Here is a 12755-nt window from a genome sequence, read left to right on the forward strand (position 1 = left end):
GACTTGAAGCCGCTGGTGACAGTAGACATACATGTCCTTTTACACAGTATTGCTCAGAACAATACATGCATGCTCAGAACTCGTAAAAATGACCAGAATGTTTGCTGCCACCAAGCATCTCAAAGCCTCCCATTGGATTAATCTGTTTCAAAATGTTTTAAATTTTTGTGCTTGGTTTTGAATGGGATAATTACTTTACAAATTTGTACATGGCATTTGTTGTCATTGTCATGATATATTTAATGATACCTCACAGCACTGTCATCAAAACTGCATAGCAATAAAGGTCAAATAAGGTGACTACCATAAACATAAATGGGGCACACCCCTCTCTACTCACCCCATGTCGAAAACCCTGAATACACTGCTATGCCACATCTGTGATGTGATCGAGCACAATGAGTCATTCCTGGAATCTTCATTTGAAAGAAGGTCTCAGAATAAAATGCCCTAACTTGAATCTTTTCATGTTTCAACTTCTGCTATTGTTGATTTCAAAGTTGTCTCATGGTTGGGATTTTAAGAGAAATGAAGTTGACAGCATAGACCTTTTGAAGCAATGAAATTCAACAAATAGGCTTGGAACTACAAATGACTCAATTTGCTTGATCACATCACTTATGTGTATATACAGTATTTACATGATGTTGGTGATGCCTTCACGAAACATATTAACCTATGTGCATATTAATCTCAATTTTGAAATTTCAACATTTCCAATTCAAGGAGATTAGTCAAAACAAAAATACACAAAAGAGACAAAAGCCCATTCCATTCAACACATCACAGTTTGGGTAAATGTAAAGTTAACTTGTGATTTGTAATGACACCTTTCTGACATCATACTTTGACTCTCTTCTTCATGTAAGTGTGGAAGAAAAAGTTATCAGAAGCAAAAAGCTATAAACACACACACAAATTAACTCAAACCCAAATAAAAACAGAAAAACATATACTAAATTGGGAGAATTAGAATTTGTAAGTATGATCTATTGGCAGACAATGGCAGTTTGGCATGTTGTAATTCAAAACCTAATAACGGGCTGACATAGCAAACCTTATGTACATTTCTTGATGAAGTCACTGAATCCAAATAACCTATTAACAAAGTTTTACATAAAGGTAGGCACTGTGGATGCAGCTCTTGACAGCCGTGGTAATGGTCATAAAAAATGCAATATTTTTACATGTGAATTTTGTTGTTTGCAAAATGTATTTTCTCCCCTTTTTAATAGAGCACATACAGTATATGCTTACATGCAAACAAGGTACAAACAGCACATTTCATTTAATGTAGGGAATCTCATGAGTTGAAAACTCAACATCGGCATGTACCACTTACAGAACAGCAAAAGGGTGTAACAAACTTTGCCCAACAGACTGGTCTAAACCACAGAAAGTGCCAAGTCAACACCAGATTTGGTGAAGAAACATTGCAAAATCGTTATCTGGGAAACTTTAACAGAAATTTATTAACAGATGTAAGTGAAAGTTCTTTTTTTCTCGTTCATTCGTTACTTTTATGCTTTAAAATTCTTTTTAATTATGACACATGTATGCCCTATTGATCATGATACAGGTCAAACTGTTAATGCAGTGGATAAATGAGACTGAAATAAACTAAGCCTTTGAAATTGCTTTATTTCAATAAAATATTTTTCATTTCAAGGCAAATTGACTTATGAATTAGAAGAAAACAGAATGATGATAACTGGGGGCATAGTAGGGCTTAAATCTGCATCAATCCATCCCTCCAAAAATGTGAATAGGAAAGAATGTAACAAAGAATGAAAAAGTTGGGATCAGAAAAGGTAAAAAAAAAAAAACAAAAGCTGAAATAATCAGAGCATGAAATGAGAATACAGACAGGGTATAAGAACATTAAATTTTGTTTTTCTGTGTGACAAAAACAAAATCAGGAATTTTCAGTACAGTTAACTGTGCAATTTTCTAGAACACAAACATTTTTTTCATCATTTTTTTTTCAACATCTTTCACAAACATTTCTTTACCTTTCAAACTATAGAATTTTTCTGTCCGACCAGTTGGACCTGTATTAATCACTCTCCAATGCAAGGGCGTCAATCCCAGAGGGTGGGAGCATAATATCCCCCACTTTTATTGAGATGGTGGTGGAGGTGGGCTATTCCATCATTCCTCCACCTTTTTGGTGGTGAGAAAAATAATTAAACGGGATTGAGAAGATATCACTCAAAAAGGGAGAACAATTTTAAGACGCCATAAATATGCCATGTGGAATGCATAAGCCTTGTGGCTAATACCACCTATGTGACTCTGCACAATGGTAGAAAAGCAGTATGTTCAGGAAATGGGACAATGCTTGCTCCTTTTTCCCTTCCCACAATGCCTTTCTAGCATAGTGAAAATAGATGTGGTAATAGCAATAGCACTTACAGTACAGATTTACAGCAACATCAAGAACAATGGCCATATTGAGTCATATGGTGTTCCCCCATCCCCAACTTTTCAAATATTTATGGCCAGAGGAGTCATCCCCTTACCTTTCCCAATATGCACCCCCTCCAATTTCTAGCACAGATTCATGCCACTGCTCCTATGTATTACTGTTCCAAAATATTTAATGTAAAGTTTTATTCAATCAAACAAGCAAATCCTCTACTACAGGTAAGGGTAGAAAAACATGTCCTCCTGGCATACTACAACAGAAAATGCATCATCAAAAAGTGGTGAGTTTGCACTTAAAAAAAACTGATTGTTTTGAACACATCTGGTATTCTAAAAGCTTTGTTATGTCAATTGCTCCCACAACATTACAGTGATAGAAATAATATTCAATGACATGCATTCATCTTTCAGTCTTTAACATCAGCATTTTCCTCAGAAGATGAATGGGAGGATTGCAATGCCAATTGCTGGCGCGATTCCAGGTAGAATTCCAACATAGTAGGTGGTCTGGAGTCTGTGAGAGTCTTCCTTCCATGCCTTGTATCTACACATAAATGATTATGTTTAATATTAAAGATAACACCATACAAGTACCTTTTAAGGCAGTAATATTGTTATTTATATTAGGATTCAATGTACCTGTAGATATTCTGTGTAGTTATTTACAGAGGTACTGAGGACAATTTGGTTTTGATATTGTCCTTTCGAAAAAGTTTGCTGAAGGAAAGCAAACTGTCACCTTTATATGTGCAAGAAAAGAGTAATTGAAGAGCATAATGGCAGAGTTGATCATAATGTTAAGAATGAATTTTCTAAAATTAAATTTATATGGATGAAATTAGAACTCTTTTATCAATATCAAATTTTTTTGGAGGGGGATACAATGTATTGTGCTTAAAGCAATTCTGCATTTGTTTTGACTCGTGAACTATTATCTTTGAGTTTGAGCAAAATACATATTCCTGCATCCCTCTCAAAATCATACAAATTTATTTAAAAAAGTTTTGTTCCTCTTTGGTATTCAAAAAGACTGGACATGAATCTTCTTCCATACTTCACATGAAATTGGAAAGAGTGTTAAAGAAAATGAACTATCCAATTACCCTCTCTACAGAAATGAATGCCAGCAAAGACAAAGGCTTTAGTTTTGGCATGTTTCTACAACTGTACACAGATGAGCTTGAACGGAAAATGTATTCCTCATTGAAGTAACATAAATCACAGATTATCCATTTGATTACAACAACTCTGTGTGCTTACTTTTAGGTCTCCTATCAGCAACATCAGTGAGGAAGTGAGCAAGAACAATTAGTTCATTGTGCAGCCTCTCGGTGACATGTGCAATGTTTTGCTCCCGCTTGTCAGTGCGTTTCTGCAGATCAGTAATGTCATCAAGAAGGATGCGATCTCGACCAGAGGACTCTTTCTGCATGAGTTTTTCCTTTTCCCATCCTTCAACAAGCCTGTCTAATGCAAAATTTATTATATTTATTCACAAACTTGCCAACAGACTACAATATATTTACCCAAAAGGTCTACAAGAAAAGTCAAAAGAAAATGGAGATCCTTCATCTCCTTTAACTTGAACTCCTAGGAGTCCACACAATCAACTCTACTTATAGGGATTAATTAGCTTCATACACAAACAAAGAGGGGCAATTGCATGATTGAGTGGGCATGACTCCAAATTTCAATTCCACAATTGCAAGCCATCATCCAGTTAATATTGTTGCCAAATGAACATCAAAAAGTTGCAAAAGAGCAAGATATATAATAATTTTAATGCTTAGGGCCTACAATCGGGGATTGATTTTGGAGATGAAGCCTGACACAGAGACAATGTCAAGTATTGGAAAAAGGCCTTGGGATAAAGGAAACAGCTTCACCAATTTCCTCAATTACATTTACGAACATTCAAAGCACTTGTTGACAATGTAGCCTAGTAACACTGCCAATCAGTTCCATAATTTGATACAAGTGTAAGAATGTGACTACCAAAAGGATGGGGTGGAAACTTCTCAGTTTGGAAGTGTTCTTCTTTTCTACTTTACAACTGGTTTATTTAAAAACTTTATATACAAGTATAAAAAGAACAAGATTTGAATGGGAAGGAGCAGTACTCAACCTGCATAAATAAACACGAAAGGATATGTATCAATAGTGACATTGATGCTCAACACCTGTATAACATCAATGTTAGGTTGAAAACTTCATACCTTAATTCGTAGGGAGTACATCTGGCCTATAACATTCGTGATTCATTTCACAAAATGTTTCCTGGACCAGCCCCCATTGTAAGAATGTGACTGGCAAAAGGATGGGGAGGAAACTTCTCAGTTTTACAGAGTTCTTCCTTTCTGGTTTACAACTGGTTTATTTTAACACTTTATATATAGGCATAAAAAGAACAAGATTTGATCAAGGATTTCATCAAGTTGAAGGCAAAAATGAAGTTTACAGTCAATTGTTTAATTGCCTCTTTGTTTTCTTCACAGTTATCTAGTTTAACATATTCTGTTACTCCCCCCCAAAAAAATAAATAAATAAAAAGTCAAATTCAAATTCAATCAGTGAAATACAAAATCAATTTGACTTATTACAAATCAGTTCAGGCTTCTTACAATACAGAAGATTAGAGTTCTTTGTCATAAAAATGCAGAAAGGGTTTAGTTCTTTTTCATTGAGAAATACATGTAGTTTTCAGTGTACACATCCCTTATAATTAAGTTGGGGCTCCCACTGTGTCAACTCTGTTCGCTCAATTCTCGGCACTGCCCTTGGTTATTTGTGGGGTTTCTGTCCTCCAGATCAATTTTGTGACTCCCGGTAGCACGGGTAGCAGGGGGTTGACATAAAAAGGTGACCAATGACCATCTGAATTTAAAGAAATGGCAAAACCTTACAAGTACTACATTTCTAATTTGGAAAGAAAAAAGAAATTCCTGACCATAATTTAAATTTAAAAAATAATCCTTAATAGCTCTTGGATTAAATTATGCCGCCGAGTCCTTCAACCTTGACAAATTTATGTCTGTACAATCAAATCACATCGAATTGCATCCACAAATTCTATTGATATTTTCAGTGAAGGAAGGGAACTTCATTTTACCAAACACCAATGAACTTACAGAATAATCTCCCATTATAAATAACGTATTTACAGTTACGAGTTTCTTCAGTGAAAAGTATTTGAGGTGGTTGAGTTCTGCTCCACGGCTCACCTTGACAACAAAATCTGACAGGCTGGGTTTTTCTCAGTTCTGTTCTAACCATGGAAGGTTAGTTGTTGCGTGAGACTCCTGAATTTGTGCCTACTTGGCAAATTGCCTCTAAATTGTGTCTGGCCAACGAGAAAACGCTTATGGCAGCAACTAAAATGTCATGCTGAAACAGCGGAATCATCTGACATTCTGACTCTCAGCCTAGCTATGGTACTTTCCACATCACTTTCATTTCACACTTCACTCCAACAAGCTCAAGCTAATTTTAAATAATACAAGAAGCAGCTTTTTGCCAGAACCTGGCTAACCTAATTTAATGAGGAAAGAGACAGAGGCATAGGTTCACCTTCAATTCTGGTTTATTGTTCAACACATCTGGAGTGAACATTTAGCCAACTTGTCAAGAGAGGTAAATGAAAAAAACTTCCTAGTGGACTCCCCTCTCTAATTCAACACTAAACAATACTTCTCTATCAGTGAAAAAACTAGGCACACTACACAAAAGAAGGACTCCTGGTAAAATGGAGGGTTGTATACAATGAGAAAGTTCTTGAAGAAGACTCATGGTCTGGTCAACTTAAGTTGGAGGGGAGAAAGAACATTCCATCAAAATCTGGAGGATTAAAAACAACTGATCAATACACACACCAAAAAAAGGAAAAAAGTTAAACAGAAGTCTATGCCTGTTCGAGAACAGAACATAAGGTTTTTCAGCATTTAGAATTTTTTACAAAGAAGAGAATAGGGCTTTAAAGAATGGATGTTAAATGTCACAACATTTTTGTCCATAAAACTTCCCTTTCCAGCTATCTGCAAAGTTTCAATTCAATCGCGCAAGGTCTCCGGGAGATATAGGGCTTTTAACAATGCAACTTTCTTGTCACATGACTTGTAACTTGAGGTCATCATCACATGAGGTCAATTTTTGTCTATAACCTTTCCCTTTCCAGCTATCTGCAAAGTTGCAAACTGATGGGACATGTACCTCAGGAGATATAGGGCTTTAAAGAGTGCACCTTTAACGTCATGTGTCTTGGCACCTGATGATGTCATCATCACCTTCGGTTCATTTTCATCTTTGATACATCCCTTTAGAAATATCTGCAGTTTCAACCTGATGGGAAGAGTACTTCAGGAGACATAGGGCTTTTAAGAGTGCACATTTAATATCACTTGACTTGGCACCTGATGAAGTCGTCATCACATGAGGACAGTGTTTGTCTAAATCCCTTCCCTCGAAAGTTATCTGCAAAGTTTCAACCCGATGGGACATGTACTTAAGGAGATATAGGGCTTTCAAGAGTTCACCTTTAACGTCATGTGACATGGTACCTGATGACGTCATCATCACGTGGTCTGTTTTCGAAATATCTGAAAAGTTTCAACCCAATGGGACATGTACTTCAGGAGATATAGGCCTCTGAAATTTGCACCTTAAATGACATGTCATGTGACACGAGGTGACATCATGATGACAACTTTTGTCTTGGACCCTGTCTTTCCTGAAGTCTGAGTGAGGACCTAATATGTAAAAAGGGCCTTAGATTTGCTCTTGAAAAACGTGTACAAAATATGGGAAAATATTAAATATTTAAAATTCCAGTCAGGTGACATCATTATTAGGACATCATCTTTCAGAAAAGACCCTTGCTATAAGTAAAGTGTGTAAAGTTTCAAAGTCATAGGACTTTGTTTAAAAAACCTAAAAAGGTGATGACGAGCAAAAGGGCTGGAAATTTCACTCACGGTGTATGGCTGTTGAAAAACTTCTACAAAACATATGGGGAAATATTAAATATTTGAAATTCCATAATAAATCAGGTGATGACATCATCACGATGTCATGTTTTGTGAAAGCTATAAGTTAGTGTGTGTAAAGTTTCAAAGTCCTATGACTTTGTTTAATGCCTAAAGTGGTGACGAGAAAAATCGGTGGAAGACCAAGAAGACAAAAACAAACTAAAAAAAGAAAGAAAAAAGAATGAGTAGATAAAGCCTTTTCCACAAAGTGCACTGTGGAAATGCCAAAAATCTTACAATATGTAACAATCATTTTCTGATGATGTGTCCATTATCAGTACAGTTGAATGAAGCAATGAAAATGGTAATGTAACCATGTAACTTCAGTAGCCAGAATAACAAGTGTAAGAGGAGATTCTTTGAGGAAATTGTGTTTCTGAGTGGATGTAACTTCATAATTATTGAAAGGCACATTTGATGATGTAAATTATCTGTAAATTAAGGCATATAAAAGCCTAAAGACAAAATTCTACTTTTACGTTACATTTTCAGACACGCATAAAAAGCCAACATGCAATATCAAAAAGTATCCCCTTACAAACCTTTGGAAATGTATTTTCAATTAATAAAATAGCATGGCATGGTGCACACATAATATGAGTAAATTAAATCTTCTAGATTATAGTTTGTAAGCAACAAAAAACAGGTTACTTATGTAACAGTTACATTACATAGCATAAAAATCCACAATATGCCAATAATAACCAATAAAGCAATACTTGACTGATCTATGTGAAACAAACAGGCCACATGAAGCCAGGGATCATACCCCCATAACACAGTATAACCTGGGAAGTGGTGAACAAAGATCACTCAATGAGGATATGGTTTTTTGAACATAAATCATGAAACAAACTATATAGGGAAACTGACTCTGTGCTTACAAATGATTACAAAGATCAACAAAGAAATTGACTTGGGTGGGATTTGAACCTGCAGCCTCCAGCCTCCTCCAGCCTTAATCATAAATTAAAAATTCTCCCTTTTTGTTCTAAGGACTGTGTATGCCTGGAGACTGACAGTGTGTACATGTACATGTCCTTTATCTCTAAAAGAGGTAAATGTGAAAAATATGATTATATTCCATTCACATCTCAGAAGCATGCTCAGGGTTGGGGGGTAGTTTTTTACAAAATTGAACATCTTGTGCATTGGTGGAAATCCAGGGGGGGGGAACAGCGGGACACATCCCCCCCATGAATTTGGTATGAGGGGACACAATATTGAATATTCCCTCCATGTTTTAAGCAAAACAAAATAATAAAGGAAGTGATGGATCGAGGATTTTCCCTTTTGAATTTTTTTAAATGGAATAAGATAATAAACACTGTGTGCACAAAAAAGTGTAAATTGATGGTCCCCCCCCACAATCGAGGAGAGATTTCAACCCATAATCTTGTGTGTGATAAACTTCAATGAAGATTTGAAATGGCGTCAGTGTTCACAAGTTCTGGTGGTGCACCCAGTTTGCAACCATCTCTTCTAGAGATTGATAATATATATCTTGGTGTTGGCCACAAGTACACAACATGTAACAATTTCTAGTGTTGAAGCTGAGACCATCACAAGACCAGTCACAAGTAACAGGGTGAGCAATGAAAAAGAAATGCTTTTGTTGCAGTTCATTTGAATAGCTTTTGACTTGAATGAAGTGGTCTCGACTACTACACTGATCAATTTCCAACCAGTAGCATCACTGACACTTAGAGATCTGTATCCAGCCTTCCATGAGAAGTGGTTGTTCATAAACAGTTTTCAAGTATCAGTATAATTAATGATCTCTGTTAAGTAAAACAAAGGTATGGAAATAGCAGTTATTTAACCCTTTCAGTAAGGTAATTACAGCCCATGGACACTCAAAAGTACATCAAAAATGAAATATGAGTAACCATCGAATTGCTTATACAGTGATTTATTGTACACAGCGGAAAACAAAACTGAACAAATTCGAAACAGATGAGGCTTTTCACTTAAATACCCAAAGAAAAAAGCTCAAACAAGAAAACACTGATGAAAAAAAAAACTGTTTCACTTGCTCAAACATCTAAAAAATGGGCTGGGGAAAACTGCTGATTCAATTATAAACTGTGGTTATACACGGACGAACACAATCAACTCATGATCAGATCATTCTCTGAACTTTTTCCATAGCTTATCACTGGTTTATTACTCTTTACATTAAACCTAATAATACACAAATTGCCTAATTACACCTCCTAATTATAGAATAGGTTAAAAGCTATAAGTTGGCCACCAAAATATAGGGCCACCGACTAACAAAGAACACACACAAATACACACAAGACAAGTGATGCGTGGTGCCCACCTGACACACTACATTTATACTGGATCACCTGATCACTCCGCAATGGCCACCTTGCCGTTTCAGTTCTGTGCCACCTGACAAAGCACCTTTTACTGGATTACCTGATCCTCGATCACAACCACCAGGCAATGTTACTTCATCTTGTGACAGAAACAACATGCAACAGGACATGCCTTCCCATTTGTGCTGATAAGGCTCATCATCGATTAATTAAAATGCTCTAATCTACCAAAATTAATAATACATGTAGTGAGTTTCCATCCCAGTTGGTACACACCAGGCTCTTGTTCATACATTGAGTAAACCGAAGAGTTCCTATTTCTCATTTGCCTTTGTTGATAAACCATGTCGTCTATATCCTACATATTTAATATTCCACCTTGTTGGAACAAGGTTGTGCTTCCACTTCCCATTACTTTGCTTATTTGAGGGTTTTCATTCTAAGCCTGCAACTGATTGCCTCACTATTAATAACTGCTGAAGATGCAATGAAATGAAATGGTTAATTCGTTGTCTCTGTCCTGCTTACAAATGCCACACACACAAAGTATCCCCCAAGGAAAAGACAGCCCTCAAAAAGCAGGAAAGTGGGGTGCAGGGTAAAGGGATCAATGAAGAAAGAACGTACGCACTCCCATAAATTAGCCCTGAACAGGTAGTATCCTGTGCATGAAAGGTGCACCCTGTCTTGACAGAAAAGATGGGCATTGGTCAATTGAAACTGGGGGTAATGCAAAACAGACGTCCGAACCTGCTGACTATGTGAGTGCTGTGCTCAAGTGCCACCGACCCATCTGTTTGATATCTTCACGAGGGACCCCAAGCCGTGACCCATTAGCTGTTGCCGCCCAATTCAGAAGGAGTGATCGAAAGTGCCAGTCTGCCAGGCTCCAGAAGGCCAGTGTCTAGCGGAGCAAGGTATAAACTTGGCAGTGTAACGGACAGTTTACTTGGCACCTTTGTTTTTCCGTAGTTCACTAGCCGATGGTGAGAGAGGCTTTGGCAGTGCGCACCTGGCCTGGTTTTATAGATAACTATAGATAACTATAAACAGACCACTTGAATGGGGTTCTTTTCATAAGCATGTGAAGGGTTTGACTAGGTTTCAGGGCTGGGTTAAGTTGTTCCAAATATGTATACTTTTCCAGACAATTTGTCTTATATACTGAGAATGAGTTATGTTTTAGGAAGGTAACAGCAGGTAACTGGTCTTGTGAGAATTAAAAAAGAAACAAGTTGAGTTTTGGAGTTGAAAGCCTGTGAGTCAACTTCGTCCACTTTCTACAGCATTCTGCTAAATTAGAGGACAAGAACCCAAATAGGTTTATGTTACAGTATTGTTCCATCAAAGTGACAGAATAAAGGCTCAGATCTGGATGGCCGCACTTGCAGAAAGTCCCTCAAAGCATGGACTGGGTGAAGGAAAACCTCCTAGGAGGTTACTAGTTGAATTACTTGGGCAGATCCAGCATGGTTGGTTGAAAAATTGCCCCATATCCAAGAGTTGCTGCGATATATAGCTCAAAGGTTTCGTCATCCACATAAAATTAAGGGAAACATTGTTAAAAGCCAGGCCCCTGTTGACAACTGCACCTTAAGGTGGGTTTTTGCAACCCACAAGATAACAGGACCACAAAAATGCCCGATCTGTGGATATCGCTTAGCACACAAAAATAAGAGAGCTTGTGAGCACGTGAAAGCTGACAAGGAAACCCTTCCTCTGGGAGAGCACCTCTTGTATGCACTCACTATAGAGTGCAGAAACCTTTGGCGCAGGCATGTAGATCTGGGGATAGACAGTATCGATCTGTAATCCCAGGTACGAAAGGGATTGAGAAGACCCTTCCTTTTTTTCCTGCAGGTACAGAAACCTCCAGAATGGTACTTACCCCCGCAAGCAGATGCCCACGTCTCATAATCTGCCTCAGCCAACAGAAAATCGTCTAAATAATGTGTCACGAAAGGGGATTTAGCCACTTCCGGAACCAGAAACTCCAAACATAACTTGAACAAAGAACAAGAAATCGAACAGCCCATGGGCAAGCATTTATAATCAAAGCAAAACTGACCCTCAAACTTGAAACCTATTAATTCATAATCCAATTGGCTGATGGGCAAAAGACCAAAGGCTGATTTAACATCTCACTTTGCTAACCAAGCACCTGTCCCCAGCTTTCATGACTCATTCAACAGCCATGTCAAATGACACGTTGTACACACTGCATTTGTCTTTGTCAATGAAATCATTGATAGAAACTCTGCTGGAAAGGAAAGATGAATAAGATGATAAAAATTAGGAGCACTTTTTGGTAAAAAAGCAATGGGGAACATTGTAAATACGAAAGTGGGCAATTAGAAAATGGACCAGCAATGCATCCTGAAGCAATCTCTTTGTTCAACTTGTCATACAAAACTACTCAAGGGGAAATCCCTGAGAAAAACCTTGAATCAGAGGATCCGCTACAATTTTGTCGGGATATTGAGTCAGTCACCAAAGCAAAACATTGACGTTAACCAGTGGCGGAGGGACAAAAATTAGAAACACCGGATGAGCCTCTTGGCCAAGGAGAATGCACGTTGGGCTGTACATTGGGCGAGGAACACCCATTTGGACAACTTCCAGTGTCCACACCTGGCAGAGAAGCCCTTCTGTGCCCCAGCACAACAATTCTACAGCTATGTGTACCATGGTGAAGCATGGTGCACACACTACACTAATGGGAATATTTACACAAAGCAAGGGAACAACCTTTAGCCCTGTTAAATGCAAAGCAAATGCCTATCCCCCAATGCATGCCTGTGCTCCGACCCACAGAATGGTTGGTATCATATCCTCTGCTACCCCCGGCTGGTAAATCCGGAGACCCCACAGAGGCTGCAGCAACAGTTACCCATAATTTGAGATCCATCTCGGCCCATGAGCTGCTAATAGGATCACCTGCACGATGTAGCCTAAATTGTTCATTGTACGCACGCCAGCC

The 12755-nt window shown here is 37.8% G+C and overlaps 1 protein-coding gene across 5 annotated transcripts in view; it reads right to left on the reverse strand.

The window, feature by feature from the left end:
* Positions 1–215: 215 nt before the first annotated feature.
* Positions 216–12755, reverse strand: part of LOC110988543 (coiled-coil domain-containing protein 175-like) — a 152922-nt gene continuing 140382 nt past the window's right edge. For 4 of the 5 annotated variants that reach the window (XM_087146811.1, XM_022252177.2, XM_087146815.1 and 1 more), the window contains 2 exons: positions 3688–3894; positions 216–2971 (listed from right to left, as the gene is read on the reverse strand). In XM_087146811.1, the coding sequence (XP_087002937.1) occupies positions 2835–2971; positions 3688–3894 (344 nt within the window). In that variant the 3' untranslated portion in view covers positions 216–2834. The remainder of the gene's footprint in view (positions 2972–3687; positions 3895–12755) is intronic. The other variant, XM_087146825.1, reaches the window with a different exon arrangement.

The sequence above is a fragment of the Acanthaster planci genome, linkage group LG01, assembly GCF_054643075.1.
Source record: "Acanthaster planci isolate LZ-2023a linkage group LG01, COTS_SCS, whole genome shotgun sequence".
In the NCBI taxonomy this organism is placed as follows: Eukaryota; Metazoa; Echinodermata; class Asteroidea; order Valvatida; family Acanthasteridae; genus Acanthaster; species Acanthaster planci.